We start from the raw sequence: 23,031 nt of genomic DNA on the forward strand, positions 1-23,031 counted from the left end.
AAAAATATAAATCTTATTAATAAAAGACTATACTATTTTAGCAATAAGAAGAAAAAATTAAAATAATAAACTGAATTCATTAAGTGATTTCAGTGGTAAAAAATATTATTTTCCTTAAAAATTTTGGGTTCGAGTAACTGTATTTATAGGGTGTGTGTACGTTATTAATTAATTAAAAGAGATTTCGAACATATACTGCCATGTAATCATAAACTAAGTAAAGTTTAGAGAAACTGGGGAGAAATTCTGTCCGACAATTTGATTCACAAGTTCAAATTAGCCAGCAGAAGCCACCATCATAGACATTCATATTTGACTAATCGGTTCGACCAAACAAATTTATCATTAATTAACAAATATATGATGTTTGCTTCAAATTCCAGAAAGAACCAAGTGAACGGATTAGATAAGGTTAAGCATAATCATTCCAAGTTCCATTATTTGACATCCCCATGGGCTGTTAGGTTGTTCATCTTGAAAATGGGCTCCAAACTTAGCCTCCAACAAGTAGGGAACCTTTCTAAAATAATGGAGAGAACTTTATGTAGACATATCTGCAGTGCAGAAATGACAGATTATTTGGTTGTCTTTTGGGCAAATTTAGTAGAAATATTGGCAGAGAGAGTCACACGGAAATAGAGCTGGAAAGAGATAAGAATAGTAGTATGACAATGAAAGCAATGGTCATCGGCATCATCATTCATGTTTTGAAACTAACATTCCCCACTACGACTATCAGTATAACACAACCAAACTACTTTCCCAAAGATTTTCATGTACCTAACACCTCCTATACAACATGCACTGCTTCAAAATCAGTCATTTCATCCCAGTTTTTTTTAATACAAAAGAATTCAATCGCCTTCTTTTTCCCCCCCAATATACTCCAATCTCAATCATCACCCTTCTTTAGATATATCCAATGTTTTTCCTTGGAAGTTATTATTTCTATCAATTAAATAATTCATTATACCCCTTGTACTTCCAAATTTGGCTTCTATCTAATTGCAACGATGACGTGCCATTTTTATTTTAAATTATGACTTCCTCTAATTTACTTTGATCCAAATATCACGCGAGACTTTAGATACATACTACTATAAAAAAATCTTAAAATTTTATGATTAAATTAAGTAACAATTGAGTTTGAATTATAAATATCATTTTAAATTTAATGGTCAAATATAAATATAATGCCTAATAAATATAAACTTTAAATTAAAAAAATTACGTTCAGTTTATATGAACCTAATTGTAGGCTACTCGTACAAGATCCACTCGAACCACCCTCACACATTGCTCACGATGATTAGAAAAGGTGGATTTCCATGCACCGGCCTGAGATGGAAATTCAATGAAATAAATTGAAAAAAAAAGTGACTGGAGCACCCGCTGATTCGCACAAGAGAAAACAATTGTCCCCACAATCGCACATTTGAAAGAAAGGTTCCCGTAAAGGATAACAAAAGTTGCAGGGAGCAAAGTGTCTGACTTCGTTATTTTTTTTTTTTTTTGGTTACAGTCTGACTTCGTTTTTCACAAAGCTAAGATTGAGCCATTAAAAGGAGTAGAGAAAGTGGATGATATTACTCCTGCTTTTTGCTCTTTCACAATTAGATCTATTGTTCTACCTTATGGGAAATAGTACTACCTGTTTAATGAGGAACAGTGAAGAAAATCCAGATGCTGTCATTAAAAAGTCAAGGCCTTCCCTTTATTCCTTTAAAACCTTTTTGAAATGATAAGGTTCCATTTACTATAAACATTATCGAACCACTTCTCCCATTTGCAGAATAGGTTCCTTCCAACCACTTTTTAATCATGAATAATTTGAAGGGGCTTGTCCAATATTATTATTTTTCTTAATATTAACCTCCACATGTCACATAGCATTGGCTATGTTGTATTTATTAAAAACCTCTAATAAATAGTTTTTTAAAAAAATAACCTTTTAACATATTATTTAAAAAAATAATCTCAAATTGTTCACCTAGGATAATTTGAGTTTTATAAAAAGCTAGATCAAATTTTACGTTTTACGAAAAATAAATTTTATGAGTTTATTATTATTTTTATCTACTATTAAATATTTTATATGAAAAAATTAATAAATCTCGCGTAAAAACATAAGATGCATTAAACACCTTGTATTTGATTGTTCCAATGATTCAATCATGGCTGGGTCTGAGCGTAGCTTAGTATGACAACTGGTGTGTATCCTGGAGAGACTAACGGGACGTTGAAGGAACAATGTCAATATCAACCTGCAACTTCTCCAAGGTGAATATATAGATACAGGTACTGATGCCTATTTTGAAATTTTGAACTGTAAACAATTAATAGAATATAGTTGGGGGTAGGTTCAAATCAATAAATGGTGGTGTGTCATTAATAATCTGTAAAAAAAAGTAATTGTGGGAGTTTGTTCTCTCCTAAACATTAACAGCTGGTTCTGGGAATTAATAAACAAATAGTATATTACTACCATCGGAAGAAAAGGTTTAAGGAGGTAGCTGAGGTCGTATGAGTGATGAGTGCGATGTATCAGTCGACAAAAGGGAAGATTTTTTTTTTTAATTTTGGGATTTCACTTCTGTATCTGTCTGAGCCAAGGTTCCAACTCCATTTCTTCTTTTCTCACTTTTCTTCTTCTTATTTCTCTACTCCACGAATCATCTTATTTGTAATTATAATAATAATAAAATATATCACTTTTGAATATTGACCATTTGATCAGGTAAAAAAGGGATTTGGGGTTTAAAATTTGAAGGTTGAAGGGCCTAGGATTCCACACTTAGTGGTGAAATTCGTAGGACCCATGAGATTGGCTCATTTCCACCAAAAATGGATTAATAAACAACCACCATATTACATACCCTGTGGATGTCCTAAAAACATTGAAAAATTGAAAGTTGGACAGAAACTAGAGGCTGAGTATAGAGAACATAGGGGGTGGTCCAGCCCAGACCGGAAAATTTAGTAACGATTTTAGACTGGTTATTGAATTATTTTCTTTCCCACATAAGCAAATTAATAATGACATGCTCAAGGAGTAAACTAAGTCCATCAATACTCACTAGCCAACTACCTAGCAAAGAATTTGAAGTTAAAAAATAATACCAAACAAGCCTTAATTAGAAAATTTTCTCGATATATAACCGTTGAACCGTATATTTCCTGATCAGGCACCGTTTAGATTATATTTTTTGATCTAACATCATTTGTAGAAAGGCACACTCCCTGCAGCGCGCTTTACACTGATTTGGTGTCACGTGGGGTAAGATGCCCCCTGAACCGCGCCTTATGCTGACATGGTATACACGTGTATAAAAGAGTTATAGCGCCATACAAGGGTAGCACATTACCCCAAAATCTACCACGCATCAGAAAGGCGCTCCCTCCTACGGCGTGCCTTAACTATAATTACCCATATACTCCGACATTTCACACCTTAATCCCTCCCTATAAATATCACAATCTTCAATCACTTTCATTACACCAAATTCTCTCAACTTCTTTCAAATACTCTTATAATCTCTGTCTAAGGTATATTTTATTATATTTTTAATATTTTGTAATTAATTTATTTAATATTTTACTTAATTAATTTTTTTGCAGAAATAAAATGGAAGACAGTCTACTTCGCTTGGATGGAAATCATATATCTCGACACTTTGCTAATACGTTAACATTTTAACGTTTTAATTTAATTAAAATTATTAGTAATAATTTATTGATTTATTTAATGCATGATTATCAGATTAAGAATTAATTTTTGTAATTATTTAATTTTAGGATAATGATCGTGTATTAGATCTTTTTATTAGGAATCTTAAGTTAGTGATACATAGTTGTGTCTTGCCGTATTTAGTAGAGGCTAGATTCGGTTACATAGGTAGATATCAGGGTCACTGTAAGATAGAACCAGACCATCATTTCAACATCATCATTGTTCAATAGTTCGAACACTGTATAAGTTAATGTCAACAATAATGTTGGAAATCTGTACTGCAACGACGACATTCTTCTACTACTTCTAACATGAATCTTCCTCGAAATTTTCGTTATTAGCTCCTCAAGAGTTATGTTTCTCTTCAATGATATTTTAACACGCTCATTTGATACGAAAACAACGCTAGTTTCATCTTCTCAAATTTCACCATCATAATAAACAATAGCTGAAAGTTGCGTCATTCTTTGAGTTTAAAAGTGCGGTAATATTATATCTGTAAAAAAAATTGAAACAAAGCTGATTAAATAAATAATATATGAACGAAAATATAACACAACGAAATTTGTACACATAAACGTAAATAATTTAAATAATATAATTTTATATTATTACATGTACCGCAAAACTATTTCGACGTATCCTCCCGCTTTCTAATTTTACAAACACAGAAATTAATTAACAACAATTAATATAATATTTTTTCAAATAATCATAATAAACAATAAGTATAATAAAAAAAATTATCACAAAATTACCTTATAACGAAAAATCGCACGAACTTCTGAATCAAATATGAGAAGATTGTCGGATTATTGTATTAATTTTTTTCTAATTGAGAGGAGATGTGAGGAGTTACTGAGGGGAAAGGGTATTTTTAGACGGAAAAATCTACAAGACGCGGTACCTACACCGCGCCTTACATAATTATATCAGATAATGCTAAGACGAGCCCCTGTTACGCGTCTAATATAATTGTATTAAAGGTAAGATGTTGTCCCTTGCCCTGCGCTATACTCCTAGGTGGCCTACAGCGTGCCCCAGGGGCCGCGCTTTACACACATGTATATTATGTCATAATAAGGCTCGCTTTAGGGGCACATCTTATCCCACGTGACACAAAATTAACGTAAAACGTATTACAGGAGCGTGTCTTTCTGTAAATAATGTTAGATCAAAAAATATAATCTAAACGATGTCTGATCAAAAAATATACTATTTAATGATGATATATCGGAAAAATAGCTCCTTAATTACAAATTCATTGGATTTTACAGGTGTCATTTCTCATAAATAAAAGAGGGTATAGATGATGAAATTGCCTATGTATTTGATTGGACATTGGGGCCGACCTATATTGTTAAAGCAGTAATTTCCAAGCTTTTTACTCGCATTCTCTTTCGATTTTCCTTTTCCCTCCATATTTCTTTGATGCCCATTCGCTTAGTAAATTGATCACTGTTGTTGTTTTTGACTAATTATCGAGGATGGCCGAAATTAGACTCATGCAGTCGTTGATTTCGACAAATTTAATTGAGTAAAAGATAATGAAAGCAGTTAAACTCCCACTGATAGACCAAATTTTGACAATCTGAAGCCGAGTTTAAAAGGAGGATAGCGGAGTATTTTCATCGATATTAATATTGACCCCATTTCATACTGTAGCTCAAAGTTGTGCAATCGTTGTTTTATTTAAATCAAGAAGTATTAAATTTCTGAGATTTGAATCAGATAATTTAGTATATTTAATCACTCAATAAATTAATAGATCTTAGAATTGAGGTAAAATCGTTGAGGAGTGTAACGGATTCATAAAAATTCATACACGTATTATGGGATTACCAATAAGGTGAATACAATTAACAAGTGTCTAAAAGGGGGAATTTGTGGCTCGACATGTCATTAAAACCACTAATTGTGGTGGTCTCCATGCCTTGGAAGAACAGTTCAATTCAATCTCCCACGGGCAAAAAACACTTTCCTGCTCAGCTCCACCATGATCCCAGACCTTATGAAATGGTGTTTGGTTTTGTCATTTTTGGATTAATTACCACCCACAAGTTCCTTGCTCAAGCAAAACCCTTTTCTTCATCTATCTATATATATATATATATATAGGGGGAGAGAGAGAGAGAGCGCTTGTTAAACGAGGGAAGAGACGAGAATAACCAGGATGGTGATGACGATCCTTTGATCCTTCTAAATATGCTCTTCCCTTACAGGGGTATGAACCATCCGAGCTTATTTATGTTTATCTATTTATTTATTTAATTACACGGCAATTTGACCAAAAAATATCCATATTAAAAAAAATTACCTATCAAACACCATTTCTTAACTATTTATCGATCTAAAACTTTTTTTCAAGAGAGAAAAGGAGGCGCACGACAGGGGATGTGCCTTAGTCAGGGGAGAAAAATCGCGTCGCATGAAACACCCCTTTAATGACATGTCGTACGTAACGCGCCTCCCATGCTCGGTGGTTTTAGGTTTAGGGTTTTATGTTAAAGCGATTTTAGGTTTTGTAATCGGTTTTAGTTTTTTTGTGTTAAGGGTGTTATATTTGTATGGTTTAGGGTTTTTAAAGAAATTTAGGATTAAAATTGATTGTATGTTAGAATGGTTGTGTTTTTAAAGTAGGGTATGGTTAAAGTTGATTGTATGTTATATTGTAATAAATAAATGTTAAACATTTAATTAGAAAATTATATAGATAAACGAAAGGGTCATCTTGTAAAATAAACAAACTAAAATCACATTAATGAAAACTAAAAGAAAATGAAATAACATAAGTTTAAACATTAGAAAATATGATTACATGAGTGGTGGTCAACGGTTACGTGATGATGAAAGAGATGAACACTTTCTCCTATTGTGGTTGGATTTATGCAATGGTTACATCTTAAGTTTTGTCTTGACGTCTCTCGAATATCTATATTACAATGAATTCGAATAGATTTTTCTTATTACCTGACCACCTATTTAATATATATATATATATCATTATATAATAATAAAAAATATTATTTAAAAATAAATTTACTAATAATACCTTGAAAGTAACGAAAATACATATAGCTCATTCACGAGCTGACACAAAAAAGTCATGCGGTACTATGCCCACGAATAGAGAAGCATGAGACAATCGCTCTGATTTCGAGATTTATCAGACATCAATATACCTCCAATAAGTTGTAGTATATATGTCCGGGAAAATACTTTTTCCTCATCCTCCGAACAATTTTCGCGCAACTATTTAAATTCACTTTTCAACCACCCTAATGTTATTCGGCTACTGTTGAAACTGGGCGGACAACTTCCAAGATAATCCCTGCATAAACCCCCGATCATCATTTGTCATGCTACAAAAGACAATTCCATCGATCGAAATCCCCAATTGCATTGAAACATCCTCTAGCGTAATAGTACACTCCCCACATGGTAGATGGAACATGTGTCTCTGACCTCTATCTCTCAATTAGTGCAAATATCAGAGTGGGTTCAAGTTTACAACCTACTTCAATTTTTATTAAGTAACTGAATCTAGTTGTAGATAAATATGGTCATATGCATCTCGGTGTTTCCATTCTTGTTGCGAATAAAAACTTCTAATATTTGATCATTTTCTTAACAAATAAATTCTAACCATTAAAATTTGAACTACTATTTCAAATTATTTAAATAAATTCAAATAAATAAATTCTAATAATTTAAATAATATATAATTAATTTCATAATATTTACAAATTTAAAACTAATGTAGTTTCATATTCTTACCGTATCGACAAAATGACTTGAAATATGATCGGCATCGAATCGCAACAACGCGCCATCCATTTTTTAACTGTAATTAGTAGATATTAACTAAATAAGTTTATAATTAAATAATCAAATAAAAATAAAATAATTAAATACTAAAATAAAATAATTAATTATTTTAATAATAAAAAATTTAATGAATAAAAAAATAAATTATAAAAACAATTGTACCTTACTATATTGACAATTAATAGGAACGAGACATACTTATGTGTGATTTATGTGAATTGGGGGATAGGGTGACAAAACTTTCGAGATAATGTTTTGGAAGAAATTAATTCACGAGATAATGTACTCCCCAGATTAATTGCTCAGGGTGAAATCCACAGTGTTGGTCGTAGGTCGTCATACCTTCCGGGCGACCTACTACGTGGCCAGCTTCCCGGCGAACTCACAGAGAGAATGAACATGTTGCAAGGTATATGCACGTCCCAACACATAGGTCGTCATGCCCTCCGGGTGACCTTATAGGTCGCCATGCTCTCCGGGCGACCTTGAAGGTCGCCATGCACTCCGGGTGACCTACCCTTGCTCGCTCGCTCGGATGGCCTCAGATGCCCAGCGTGTTGGGACGTGCATGACATATGCAATATCTCGTAGCTCGCCGGGAAGACATGACGACCTACGACTAACACTGTGAATTTCACCCTATTTAAGCAATTAATCATGGGAGTGCATTATCTCGTGAATTAATTTATTCCAGAAAATTATCTCAAAATTTTTTCCAGATAAAGTTTATATAGGCAACCGTTTGGGGAAATAAACAGATAGGCCAAAGAATTCGACAAGAATCGAGACGGGATGCGCCTTCTAGTGGTATCAATAATTTTCAACTAAGGCGTTTCATACCAACCTCGCCTTTTATTGAATACGTCTTTTTTTTTTTAAGTGTTAAATCAAGAAATAATTAGAAAAAAAGGTGCTTTGATATGTAGTATTTTTTTAATATGATTTTTTTTTATCAAATTGCCTAATTACACCCACCACTCCCCACCGATGTTTCTTCGTTGCATCTTAAATAGGAGAAGCCCATGAGCATCAACTCCAGTCTCCTGTTTCGCCCTCATTAATACTCTTCTCCTCACTTCCCTTACCTGCTTACTCTGCGTGTCTTTCTGTGTTGAAAACAAGGACTGTTATTTATGTTTTTGTTTGCTTTCATGGGGGGTTTAGCAAAGGGTTTCTCACAGAGTTCATTGGCATTCTGTCCACCTCCTCCGTCGTGAAAACAACGACCAGTTTTTTCCCTCATGGAGGTGGGCATACTGCCAACTGGGTTCTGTTGGCATCTCTTTGTAAAAACCTTGTGATGCGTTTCCTTCCAGTTTTCTCCTCCGGCTCATGGAGTTCCAGGTAACCTATCAAACCTTAATATCTCATTATCTTCATCTATATTTCTGCACTTTTTACTCTTTTCTGTATGATGATCATATGTTTGGCAGCATCTCAGTCTTGACCCTTCTTGGTAGGTAATTTTAACTCTACTGTTTCACTAGCTGTTTGGTACTTTCATGGTGCTTCTGCTGTTTGCAGGGTTTGATTATGAGTTGTTACACATGTACTGATCGCTCAACGGATGCCTGAGGGTTCGTACCAGAAACATGATGCACACACAACCTTTGTTTCTAAACTGGACATGTTCTAGATCTACTTTTGATGTTTCGATTGCCACTTGAGAACCCTAACCAGTTTTTTTTCCCTTTCATATTTCATATTCGTTTTCTCTATTTTCTCCCTTCGCAAACATTGAACACTATTATTTTGTTTATAGTTGCAGGACTTTGATCATGTGTTCCATCTAGGGTTTTATGAAAAGCATTATGTTTTTCCATATGCAAGAAAGATCCATAAAGGATGGATCTGTGAATTTGATATCAGTGAGCAAAAGGGAAAGGGTGGAAACTGAACAGTAACCCTAAAAAACCAAAGGACAGAAACAAGATTATTGCCGGTGCTGCATGAGACCCAAATGATGGGCTTCATTGAAGGGTGTTTGAATTGAAGCTTTGGGAAAACCTTTTTTTTTTGGTTTTATTGAAACACTTAGTCTGATAGTGTAAAATATTGATTATAACCATGTTGATTTCGGATACAAAAGGGGTTTTCTATGTTCATGGCCTCTAGTTATGATTGCGCCACCCATTTCAAAAAATGTCAGTCATTTATTTATTTTACTTGGTATATAATATTAATGATAAAATATACATATACAGTTCAGTAATGAATCTGTAGGGCAGGCGGAGCCTCTTTTATTTAGCTTTGATTGGAAACTGGGTTTATCATTTCGACTGTACACATACATACATTTATTCTAGAACGTGGTCTGATGTATGTTCTCATTAGGTCTATGGTGCATAGGGTATAAGGAGGTCTGAAAGTGTAGTGAATTGGTCAAGTCAGGGCTGGCTCGGAGCAGGAATCTTGGATTTTGAGGTTAATAGTGGGTGGACCATCGTCCGACCTTGACCACATGAATTTGGGTTATAATAAGGGAGATGAAGCATCAGTGGGGGACCCTACTTGATACATTCTAGTGCTACTTTCTTTTGTTTCGATATCTCTTCTGTTTCCGGTTAATTGTGGTGAAGAGTTGGCCCTGCAAAAAAACTTAGCTTGTTCTGGGGGTGGGGGGGTATTTGGTTTTATCGTCCCTAATGTCACCACATTCTTCAATTGGTTGCTGCTCTGGGCCCTCAAACAAGTGGCAATCATACATGATCACCTTCTGAAATCGGGTGGAAATGATTTGATTCCATTGTAGACAGCTTTCACCGTCGTTTAATCATGAAATGGAGGTTAAGATGTAATTTTCTTCTATAGACTTGTTTAAGATGGTTTAAGTAATACCTCTTTTTTTTAACAGAAATATAAATTGGATTGACTATTTAACTTGATAAAAATTCTAAGTGAGAAGAGACTAGGCCTTAATTGGGCCTAAAAATCTTTTAAATAAAGACTCGTTTTTGTTGCGACTCTGATGACAAGCCACTGTCTCTGAGTCGTCGGCTCATTCTTCAACAGATACGCGGCTAGAGCTTTGGGTTCTTCTTGTTTGGGAATTTATGGTTTCATGTTCTATTGACAGGAATTTTTTAATCTCTCTCACGGTACTAGTGGTCATTTAGGAATATTTATTTAGCCTTGCAAGGTAGTCTTTGCCGATTCGTCTCATGCTACTTGGGTCAAAGCATAAGTTAGTGATGTTTTGACTTCTAGACTGTCGCCATCTAGGGTTCAGCACTTCACCGTAGAAAAAACCTCGATTTACCCTGTAAGGTATCTATATTTTTGATCCAAACTTTGAGATCTGTATAAAAAGAATAATCCAACTGCATCGACGGAGTTAATACCGCCACCCAAACTTCTTGTGCCCTCAAGCATTCTCGCAAAAGATGATATAAAAATTAAATGAGATAAAAAAAACTGCACTTGGATCCCATCTTTATTTTTGAAATACAATTGAGGAAACGAGGTTAATTCCAATGATCATTGGCAGTGTATAGAATAGAAACAATCCATTGGTTTATTTTAATTTTATCCCCAAAATCTAAGTTCCGGTTGATCATAATTCATACTGCTTTTCTACCTTTGAGAAAAAGAAAAATGCTAGTAGTTCCTGTTACAGGGGTGACACTTTAAAGAGATCCAGCTGATACAATATCCCTGATTATCTGAAAAGTGATGTCCACTTTCAATGTCTGACCCTAAAGGAATATATACATATATACAACATTCAATCTAATCCGTCACAACTAATGACAAATCAGATCTTTGAGGTGCATGCATATGACGGTGTGGGCTATCTCAATCTTAACCTGCAAGTGCCACTATCAGATATTTTCATGGTTTCCAGGGTTGGTGATGCTTTCATTCCTCAAAAAGCAAGTCTTACCAGTGAGCCATCCAATGGGTGTCTAAGATTGCCATGCCATTATTTGTAAGTCCACAAGTCTTCCCTATCAGAGCTTTCACTTATTTCATCTGAATCGTAGGACGCTGAAATGAGAGAGAATTTGTTGATATCTGACATTGTTTAGGAAGACCAACATCAAATCACCCCCAGCTCATAAACAGAGATCGACTCAGCTCCCTCTCGTTTCTTTGTGGCATCGTCCACGTATAGCATATCATCAATCCTCGCCGTTATGTTGAATGCTAGGCTTTCCATCACTCTCGAGTAGCTCTCGAGGATTGAATGTCCTACATCCTACAAAAACCCAAAAAATGCTTCAAGTAGCAAAAGATGGAATACCTTGTTATGCTGAATTTTGCTCGTGTCTAAACATGTCTGACGAAGGCCTGGAAACCGTAGCCTTAAGTTCTGTAAGAGTGCCTCAGCCCGCTCAGCCAAAACCTTTGTCTTTTCTCTATCACCCACAAAACCCTTAACTTTGCCACCCCATGCCGACTCATTCAACTTTGCACGCAGCGAGTGCCTTCTCAAGTATTTGTGTTTCCAAATATGCACAGAAGCTTCAACCCTGTTGGCCATTTCCAGAGCACTGTATTCCGATTATAGGTCTAAGTAATCAAGAAGACACTGGGGGGAGAACTGGTCGGCAGTTAAGTAATGGTACATAACCTCACCCAAGCAATCCTTTCCACGCTGCAAGACAAGCAAAAAAAGAAGGCATAGTGAACAATATGCTCCCTAAAGGAAATAAAGAGATGCATGGGCAATAATAACCAATCAAAATGCATGAATCTGGCGTGTACATTCCCTACACTGCTGGAATCTCTTCCTTGAATCTTCTGATAAACCAGAGGGGGAGCCTTTGGAAATGGGAGCCAACACTTCTCTTCTAGTCTGACAGATGAACTCCCAGATGGCAAAGACGAAGGAAATGCCTCAATACCACCAGCATCATTGATAACTACTACAGGATCAGGATAATAAAATTCTGAATTATAAAAGCCATCAAGAATGCTTATCAGCATTGCATCGAGTTTCTTCAGTGCTGGGAGGTTTAGAAGGAGATCCGAGCGTGGCCGGGGCACCATGACCTCAAAGGTTCCCCCACCTGAAAACTCTTGCAAAGATGGTTTAAACTCCACTATGGAATCAGTTACACACAAAATTCAATCCATCTCTATACGCCACATCAACTTCCTTTACGGTGATAATGGCTGTAACTTCCATAGTTCCCCAAACACAGAAGCTGCAAGAAATTAGGAAATCAATTTGGATTTCATCCTTTCGTTAATGGTGAACCAAGAAAAACAAAAACAAAAAAGAAATTTGAGTACAAGAAACTAACCAGAAATATTTGTAATGGCAATGGAAATGGCTAGAGCAGTACAAACTCCATTCCCTCCACCAGACATATCTTCACCAAGCAAAAGTTTAGCGAACCTTTCCTTCATCATTTTTACTTCTGCAAAAAACATCGACAGAAATTAAAACACAATAGATCTTAAGCAATATGAATTGGAAAATTTTACATCCTTCGCCTTACCTGACTCGATCCGAAAAATATATACCCTCCATCTGACCTAAACCGACCCGATTTTTTGAGATAAAATCTAAACCCGATCCGATGTGATTTAAAATAATAAAAAATATTATTTTTATTCAATAAAATCGAATCAGGTTAAGTTGAAACTCGTCGAGTTCAGATCTCATATCTATCGCTATTTGCGTTGATCCAATAGTAGAATTGTTGGATTTCCGTGAGAATGCAATGTATTAGTCAATTTTATATTAAAAACTCCAAATAAATAATTATTTAAAAAATATGACACTTGAAATTATTTGGAAAAATAACCTCAAAACGTTCACATTGGACGACCTCGCAGCCTGCAAACCGCGTGTTAAATCCTCGCACCCTCCAACACACGAGATACATCTGACGTGGGCGAACTTTTCAAGTAAGTCAATAAAACAATTAGATAAAATGACATCGTGCATTGCGAAGCACGAGGTAGTATTTATGATCCAAAATATTGCGAGATTTATGGGGACCTCGCGGCATGTAAAACGTAAGGTTCTTTCTAATTCAGTAATCTAATTTGAAACATAGAAATTAAATGAATATAATAAATGAATATAATATTAATAATTAATAATATTAATTATTAAATATACTAAATAATTATGATATATAAATATAGAAATATAGAAATTAAAATAAATATTTTATAAAAAAATTATAATATATTTTGTAAATTTTGAAATAATGAAAATTTATATTTGTAAAATATTAAATATAATAAAAATAATTAATAATATTATAATTATAATATATTTTGAAACTTAAAGCATAAAATCTGATAGTAATCTCACGTCTTGCAAAATCGCGATGTACTAGGAACGAAATAAGTTCTGCGTGTTTTCAACGTCACTCGCATCTTGCAGGACACGAGTTGCATTTAAAACCTCGTTTCCCCGGGTGCGAGAAGGGCTATAAATAGGACCCTTCACTCTTATTCATCACTTTGAGATAAAAAATTTCTTTTATAGAAAAAACGTTGAGGGTTAAAATACCTTAAAGAAAGAGTAAGAGGCAAAATTAATACTCTATCAAATATTAGGGATATTTTTGTCCTAAAAATAAAACGTCGAAGGTCAAAATGATCTAAAAAAATAGAATAAGAAACAAAATGACTATATTAATAAACGTTGAGGGCTAGTTTCAACGTTATGCCAATAAACAAAGGTACTCGTTTGAAACAACCCATTCCAACAGGCGGTAAAATTAAAAAACTTAAAAAAAAAAACACGCGAAAATGCAACTAACCATTGTTGACAAAAGCCCAATAGGATTCTACCACGTCATCATTTTTGCCCTTATTTAATCGCATCTTACGCTCAAATATCACCATATAAATATTCATATTAACTCCATAAACATCCATCGCATTTCAAATTCAAATTATGACCGAAGGTATCTTAATAAACACCTTCGGTTCGATTCAAGTTCCACATTCCTTTCTCCATTGCTTTGTGTAGTCACCATATTTTTCATCCGACCCCTTTAATATTAATTATTATTGTTATTACTACTATATTATTACTTACTAAATTTATTTACATGTACAAACAAATCAGGCCCAGAATACAAAATCAAAATACCCAGCACCCAAAGCCTACAAGAGGAGGCCTACTGGGATTAGGTTTTTATATCTTTCTCCTTATCTGCCGAAAGTCTCAACGGATCAGATCTAATATGATAACTCAAATTAAGGATATAAACGAGTCGAGTATCGCCTAATTCAACTCGAAAACTTTAAACATAAACTTAACTCAAAAACTCACAAATTTTAAATTTTCAAACTAAACTTAAACTCGAAAAATAATATTGAAAAACTCTAACTCAAAAAAACTCAAATTAAAAAAAAATTCAAAAATTCAACTAAATCTCAAACTCAAACTCAAATTTGACTGCTTATGGTAAATTAATTTATGTAAATTAAATTATTGAGTTAGGGCTTTAATTTATAGAATCACTTTGGAACACTTGCTTCTATCTTAAAGATGTGGATATAAGGTCACACTGTGAGTGAGATATATGGCCAGAACTCCGCCCTCTTCCCGTGCTCCGCACCCTCTTCAACACCCTGTTCGGATCCACGTTCCCGGTCACCGTCACGTGCTTCTATCTACAATGTGGGTTTCTTCTTCCCTGTAATTGGTGCCTGAGAGGAACAGAGAGTCGAAGAGGGGGTAAAGCTTGGGTCTTTATGAGTTTTGAGTGATGGACAGAAAGAGAGAATAACTCCATTGTAGTGTGTTTCTGTTGCTTTTAAAGCTTTTATTTAACCTGGGTTTGTTTTTATTGTCGGGGTTTGGGAGCTAGATGGACACCGAAGGAAGACCAGAACTGATATGAATTTGAATGAGTTGCTTTCGAACGATTCATCTACCAAACCAGTTTTGCAGCAAGGATCATCTTCCAGGCCTACCATGGTTACTAGCCAAGCCTGCTTGTAAGAACGAGCCCACTAGTGAAGCAAGGGATTTCACTGTTGGAGAGTTGAGCTTCTCTCAATCTTCTACAAAGCAGTCGACCATTAAAAATGAGACGTTTCATTCAAATTTTGACCAGAAGCGGGCGTGGCAGGCGGAGGCGGTTATCAGTAGCTACTAAATCCTTTCCTGCTTCGGTAGCCGAGACAATGTCCACAACACTGGTGCAGCAGCTTAATAACACCGAAGTGGGGTTGGAGGATAGAAGCCTTACTGGGTGGGGGGAAAACAACTAGACGGCCTCGCAGACAGAGATGCCCTGCAAGTAATCCTCTACCTCTTACCATAACCTAGTAACGAATATAGGCTTTTAATGTATTAATTGAGAATACTATAACTAGTTCATTGCATTGAGAGGCGAGGTCTAAAATGATGATCCATGGATCTTGCCTTCGTACATTTCTTATCCTGAAATTTGGATTGTTACAAAGAAATAACTTGTATCATCCATAAATAATGCTCTGCATGCATCATTTCTTCATAGTATCAATGGTTGTTTCAGAAGATGATAGGTTTAATCTAAGAGATGATAACATCTTACTATTTGTTTCTCTTCTCTTTGAATCAAACAAATGTATATTTCTTTTGAATCAATAACCTTGTGTATACAGTTATTTAATGAACAATAATAATTCAAGTTTATGAAATGGAGTGCTAAGAAAAAAAATAATTCAACAATATTTTGGTGCTTATTTGGTTTGATTATTCAAGTAATCACCTTGGATCATAAAATAATTTCTGGTGCACTTTATTCAAGCAGTTTTTCCAGGTAAACTTTCTGTACAAGAACATTTGAAAAGCATACGGGACGATTCTTATTTTTCATCTTGCCTTGTTTTTTTTCATGGATTTTGATTTAAACCAAACTCAATACAAAAATGGCCATTGCCAATACATTTATTCTTTCATATGCTTTGACCTAATATATCCAACCAATGAAATGAAAACAAGAAAAAAGAAAAAGAAAAGTCCCCTCCATTTCATTCGACTCTGACCTTCTACTTCAAGTTGCAATGAATTCTTTTCTTCTGGTGACATCGCCTCTACCGAACAATCCTACTCCCATCTGCTCCTCGTAGGCAGTACTTGTCTTGAATTTTTTGCTTGTTCCTGCAATTTTCCAAATATTTGCAGCAAACATCACAATTTTATCCTGATGACTAACCATATAATGCAAGTTCAAGAACTTATAAGTGGTTCATGTAACCATCTTTTAATATACGTTTCAAGTTGGATTCAGACATCTCGAATTTCATATCAACTGAACAGATAAGGACAAATGAATTTGAGAAATATAGTCCAACTGAAGGAATTTGATCCTGATATAGGATAAAGAAGTGAAATACTTTCTTTGTTCTGCTTAGACCGCTCTAACAACTGCTTCAGCAAGGGAGATGACTTGAATCTTGCATCAGCTTCAGCGTACTTCTTCTGGTTTTCTTCTGAAAAACCCGTTTTTTAAGGCTAATTTCGTGTCAGCAAAATAGAATATAAAGCACAAATGTTAATGAATTGGACTGTGAATGATGAGCAAACCATTGAAGCGATTTAGGAACTCAATCTCAGGTAATTTAGGACCAGGAACTGATTCGATTCCAGGGAATCCTGACAACAGTCCATCTTTAGCTGCAAAATGAAAAAGAACCTCAAGTTATCATTTTTAACTATGCCCTGAATTTCAACAATTTCGCAGTTTATTTGACTAGTCAAAAGAACAGTCGATGCAATGAACTGAAATTGAAGCCATGGAAATGTACCATCAAATAATTTATCGATGTACCTGGAACTGGAGAAAGAAGAATAGCAACAAAAGCAGCCAGAGGTACAAGAGACTTGGGTGACACCCAGGTATTCAATGGTAGACAACAAGGTGAATAAGAAGAAGAAGGTTTAAGGATTTTAGGGGAGTTAATGGGGAATTTTTTTATCAAAATAAATGGGGATAGAGGAAGCTGTTGAGCAAAACATCGTTGGGTTGTTGTCCTCTCTCTGGCTCTCTCTTCCTGTCTTCTAGATGAACAACGTTAGTAAAGAATGAGAAGGTTAGGGCTTGAGGCTTGAGCTGCTGAAATGAATATTTAGTTTAGGTTTATTTTAATTTAGGTTCTAAATCATAATTCATTTTAGGATTAATTATCATTTAGTCACCGTAATCTTAGGAGTAAATTAGCTTTAGGCTTTTAAATTTATGCGTTTTGTATAAAACAGTCCCTCAATTGTTTAAATTTTAGTTTAAATTAGTCCTTACATTTAGTTTTTTCTTCATTTAGTCCATGTTTAGGATTGTTTTGTTTAATTAGTTGTGTATATTTATTTTGCATATTGATATGTTTATGTATAAATATGTGAATTATTTATTTATGAGTCATATAACATCATTTTGTATAGTTTGGATGTTACCTTCATGTGCATAACTTAAACCCTAAACCCTAACACATTAAACACAAAACCCTAAACTTTAAACCTTAAATCATAACACACAAACCCTAAACCCTAAACCTTAAACCTCAAACCTTAAACTTTAAACCTTAAATCCTATCACATAAACTATAAACACTAAACCTTAAACTCTAAATCCTAAACCCTAAATCTTATCAAATAATTAGTTATGAGGTAAGTACAATATAATATCTTGATATTAAATGCTCAAACCCTTGATATTTATGATATTTGAACCCAAAACCTAAAAATATAACAACAATTTAAAAAAATAATTATTACAAATATTATTATTAGAAATATATTAAATATTTTTCATTAGATAAATAATTTTTTATTAATTTAAAATAAATATAAGAATATTTATTCAAATATAATTTTTAACCATTTTCAATTCAATAATATTTATTTATCAATAATGTATTTTTAATATATTTTTAATAATGTAATTTTAAAAAATCTAAAATTGTAATATAACATTTTTTCGAGCTGCTAACGAGTTTTTCGAGTCGAATATCGAGTAGCTCGTTTCGGCTCGTTAAGAACTCGAGTCGAGTTCGAGCTCGTATCGATTTCATTCGATCCGAGTATTTATCGAGCCAAAATCGAATCGATCTCGAATAGCTCACGATCTGTCTCGTCTCAACCTAGAAAAATTTGAGGCATTAAAAATACAAATCACTACCATGCATAGGCAAATGATGATTGACAGAGGAGCAAGTAGATATCAAGTTTTATTTTTGTAAAAAAAAATATGTATCTTATCTTTGTAAAATTCAAGTATAAAACCCTAAAGAAAACATGTAAAAGGGATCTTTTTTCCCTTATTCTCACAAGAAGCAATACAAAAAAAATCAAGGTAAAAACATTTTTCCCAACAAGTTTTGAATAAAAAAATATTAAAAGGGGAGAGCTTCGTTTCGCCGGGGGGTTCGTCGGAGTAATAGAAACTGAAAGGTCGGGTATTAGTTTACGGGGTATCTAGGTCTTACTTAGGGGGTAATTTTAGGAATTCCGACCATTATAAATGGTGGTCGAAGATGTGAAGTCAGATGTTGGTGACGAGAGAGTGAAGAGTTTAGATAGTTTTTTAGAGGTTTTTTTTAAAATTTAAGAAAAAAAAAATTAAAAAAGGTATATTTTATACCTTGAAGTTAGGGGTCAATCGCATAGTCCCCCGACTTCCGCTGGATCTTTTGCAGAAAACTATGGGTCGTCGTTGTCTTTTAATTTTCTAAGACGTTTGCTTTCCTTTGTTTTCAAGCTTGTTCTGTTTTTGTTTTCCAGAACTTTAAAGCTTTGTTGCTTTTAATGTGCCACAGCTGGGTTTTTTTCATTAATAAATGATGTTGACGTTTCAGTTCAGAAAATACTACTAAATATACAAGTTATGCATAATGTAATAGTAAGTAGTAAAATTTGATTTAACATATTTAATTAATATAATTTAATTTGAAGTTAAATTTTAAAATTTAAAACATAAAATAATCAAATTAAAATTCAGAATTTGTTTTTAATATAAAAATAAGAATAGATTTACAAGGACTAAATCATGAAACCTAAAGTTTAGTGTTAATCAAAACCTTGTTTTAACAAAATATCGGATGTTGGCGAAGCTTAGATATTGTTGTTAGTTTATAATTTGTTTAAAACCAAATACAACAGAACATGAATAACATAAAAAATAAATAAACACGACACATATCGATTTATTACAGGGTAAAGAGCATATATATATATATATATATGATCGGAATAATTAATGGATGAAAACTTGGAACAATAATACAATGGGAATGCAAATGTGTAGTAAGAAAGAATGCGACCTCGAGTCGAGGTCTTTTTAAAATCGTAACCATCATTTCCTTACCATCTTTCATATTAGAAAGCAGTAATAAACAAGTTCATAAGCCAAAACCCTGCCGCTCAGTGTTGTATCCTTTATTCTTCTATGGGTGGCTTAAACGGGTCGGGTTCTCCTGCCGCTTGCCCTACCGCAGAGTAGTGCGTTCTTGGGGATCGGGTACTCATCCCTCAATGAAGTTGAGGTTGTGAACACGCGCAAATAAAACTGTTGTCCCAGGTACCGTCTTGCCCAATTCTCGGACCTTAAGTTCCACATTCCCACATTGTCGAGTGCCACATAAATGGCCGTCCATGACTTGGGGTACACCTGCATTCACAATTATAGCCAATATCTCAAACCTTGTTCTTCAGATGAATGAAGAAACATCAAAGATGTTGAGCCTTTTTACCTGAGTGGTACAACGAGAAACAGCGTCGCGGAGGTTGTATCCGTTCCTACTAGCCGGTGTCCATTGCCCTCCATCCATACTGCATTTCACAGAAGTTTAGAAATCAATGAATTCACCACAAATTTTGAAGCACACGTTTTGAAAATGATGTGTTTAACTTACCCAACAAGGAAGAAATTGTAGCCGTCGAGATGCCAGCTCTGTATAATATCCTCATCGTTCTGAAATACAATCTCAATGAAAGCTCTGTAGTCTGTGTTCATAACCGAAGTGTCAAGGTATATCCCCCCGCCGGTAGGTCTATCAGATATGCTTCCTATACGATAAACTCCGCCGATTTTGAAATAGTCCGCAAGTTTCAAAGGAGTGTCTGCTGGAACAAAGGAAACACTGTTAACCGCATATCTTTGCTTGCCATTGACTTGGCCGGCAGAATTTGAAAGAATGATGGTTCTGGTCGTGTTGATGAGACCATAGTGATACGACCCTTGTGGGTTAGGCCGTGGTCCACTTGCTGTAAGGTTCTTCCTGAAACAAAAGCATGTCAATAATGAGATTATAGGCCATAGCATCTTATCATGTATTGGTTTGGGATATTAAAAAACATACCTAATAGATCGAGCTTGGCTCAAAGACCAATCGATTTGGATGGTGGGTCCACCAGGAATAGGACCAGAGACCGGGCCGGTCGAATTGCTGTAGCGTAGAGTTGCTGTAGTGGTGAGGACCGGGGTTGTAAAGCGAGAAGACACCACAATGTAATAGTCTTTGGCAGGCTGGTCAGCTGTGAATAAAACAGACATTGATTGGCCAACGTGAAGGTCTATTGAGGAGTAGGTAGTTTGCAGAGTGTGGGTTCCCTCGACTTCTACCAACTTCAACCTGTGGTTTTGGATACGGAAATTGAGAGAATTTTGCAATCCAACATTTGATATCCTAAGCCTGTATGTTTTCCCTGCAACAGGACGATGCACAATATTATTGATGATGGATATTCTTGAACGATGACCGGAAAAAGATGGAATTTTGGACCAACGAAAATACCTTGTTCGACATTGAAGGAAGCACCTCCAGGTCCACGACCGTTGATAAGGATTCCATCAGGGAAAGGTAGCTTCCTACCACCATCTAGGTGAGCTTTCAAGTCCTGCACCAGCACATTTACTTGTTCCTAATCCAAAAGCAAGTAAATTTAAACATACCAGTTCTTTAAGGTAGGATCATTACCGTGTGATTGGACTTGTACCAATCTCCAATAAGAACAGTGTAATCCCCAGCAGGATCCGGGAAGGGAACCGGTATCCGTGGGCGGCTAAGGATCCTAATCCCTCCAAAACCACCAGCAGCCTTGTGGAAATCGAGAGAGGGGAAGTAATAGAAGCTGCCTATTTGATCCTTCACTTGAAGAATGTATGTAAAATTCTTCCCCGGAGGAATGGGGCAAGTTGTTCCGTAGACACCATCTTCATAAGAATTCCTCCTATTTTGGACCCCATTCCTGCATTTATCATTTGGATACATGTTACAACTTTACTTGCACTAATCTTAGTGTCACTTAAAAAACATAATAATATTTTCATATCGTGGTTAATAATTCGATCGAATTCACAACAAAATAGTCCTATGGCACTTGGTTGACATTTAAGATGCCAAGTTCATAAATGAATCATTCCATACTAAAAACTAACATATTCCTTGTTCTGGTACGTATCTCTATCCAAAAAATTCCTAACCCACCCGAAAATCTAGCTATATCTGTCATGGGGTGGGCTAATTAAAAAGTGGACCACTTGGATGATTAGTGGGTATTGAATTAGGATAATCGTTGCCTCTCCAAATCAAGGGATATGTCGCTTTCTAATTACAGAAAAGAGAAGAACCTGCTTACTTGTATGTTGATTCTAATCAATGAATTTATGAAAAAAAGATAGTTATTTAGGCTCCACTAATAACCACGATCAACAGTGGAAATCAAAGTGCCCAAACAGTAAAGAAGAAATGCAATGAATTTGGTGACCGGATGTCACCAAGAACATTGATGTTTCCTCTAGCGTTACGTTTAGGAAAGTAGAAAAGAAGGCAATAATGGCCGGTCGAGCAGACGTCTGAGAGACCGATTAAGGAGGATGGTTGCGGGAAGAAAAGTAATAGATCTCAAATATTTCAATGGGATAAATCATTAATGATGAGCTAGATTCGTCTTTTAAAAAAGAAAGGGCGCGTAAAAGTTGGTCGAAAAATCCTCATGGTAACATGAAGGGTGACTGGGATATTACCAGGAAAGGAGGAAAGGAACGTCTAAGTTGTTAAACACGTTGATGATGAGATTGTCATTGGTAACAGAGTGGATATCAGGGCCCGGGAACTGTCCATTGATGAGAATTCCCTGCATAAAAACGGAACCAAACAGATCCTGAGCATAATTTTGTCGTGTATGGATCCACAAACATGATCATTTATCAATTCAAATGAGCCATGTATATATATATCATGGAAGGAGACGCTCACCGTCTGACGAACGCCGAGAGGGAAAATGTCACCGTAGGTGACATTCCAGTTGAAGAATCTGTAGGGATCTTCAGCGCCGGCAATGGAGAAAAGAGTGGCACAAATCAATGCCACAGAGAAATGAAGGCGCATTTTGGAAGTTAAGGAAACGAGAGATTCCCTTTCCCGTTACTCGTTTACTGAATAGTGAAAGTGAAAGTGAAAGTGAAGGGGAGAAATTAAAAGGAAAGTGGGCGTTGGGAAGAGGGAGCAATGAATGAGGAATGACGAGGGGTGGGATGGGACTAGTGTGATACAGAGGATGAAGGGAAGTT

General features: G+C 35.2%; 3 protein-coding genes and 1 pseudogene across 3 annotated transcripts in view; all 4 read right to left on the reverse strand.

Annotated features, from left to right (window-relative positions):
* Positions 1-23,031, reverse strand: part of LOC120194701 (cytoplasmic tRNA 2-thiolation protein 1-like) — a 28,914-nt gene that overhangs the window by 1,604 nt on the left and 4,279 nt on the right. The gene's annotated exons all lie outside the window — the stretch shown is intronic.
* Positions 11,185-13,037, reverse strand: LOC120194729 (annotated as a pseudogene).
* Positions 16,519-18,646, reverse strand: LOC120194731. Its single transcript, XM_039196956.1, has 5 exons — positions 18,630-18,646; positions 17,296-17,525; positions 17,052-17,141; positions 16,862-16,957; positions 16,519-16,625 (listed from the first exon to the last, which is right to left on the reverse strand). The coding sequence occupies exons 1-5, from the start codon at positions 18,644-18,646 to the stop codon at positions 16,519-16,521; spliced, it is 540 nt and encodes a 179-aa protein (XP_039052887.1).
* Positions 19,697-22,987, reverse strand: LOC120194700 (L-ascorbate oxidase homolog). Its single transcript, XM_039196938.1, has 8 exons — positions 22,718-22,987; positions 22,486-22,595; positions 21,437-21,707; positions 21,254-21,356; positions 20,819-21,164; positions 20,372-20,737; positions 20,210-20,288; positions 19,697-20,127 (listed from the first exon to the last, which is right to left on the reverse strand). Exons 1-8 carry the CDS (start codon positions 22,847-22,849, stop codon positions 19,915-19,917), a joined length of 1,620 nt encoding a protein of 539 aa, XP_039052869.1. The 5' UTR covers positions 22,850-22,987; the 3' UTR covers positions 19,697-19,914.

This window comes from Hibiscus syriacus, unplaced genomic scaffold (genome assembly GCF_006381635.1).
Source record: "Hibiscus syriacus cultivar Baekdansim isolate YM2019G1 unplaced genomic scaffold, ASM638163v2 tig00117000_pilon, whole genome shotgun sequence".
Lineage (NCBI taxonomy): Eukaryota > Viridiplantae > Streptophyta > Magnoliopsida > Malvales > Malvaceae > Hibiscus > Hibiscus syriacus.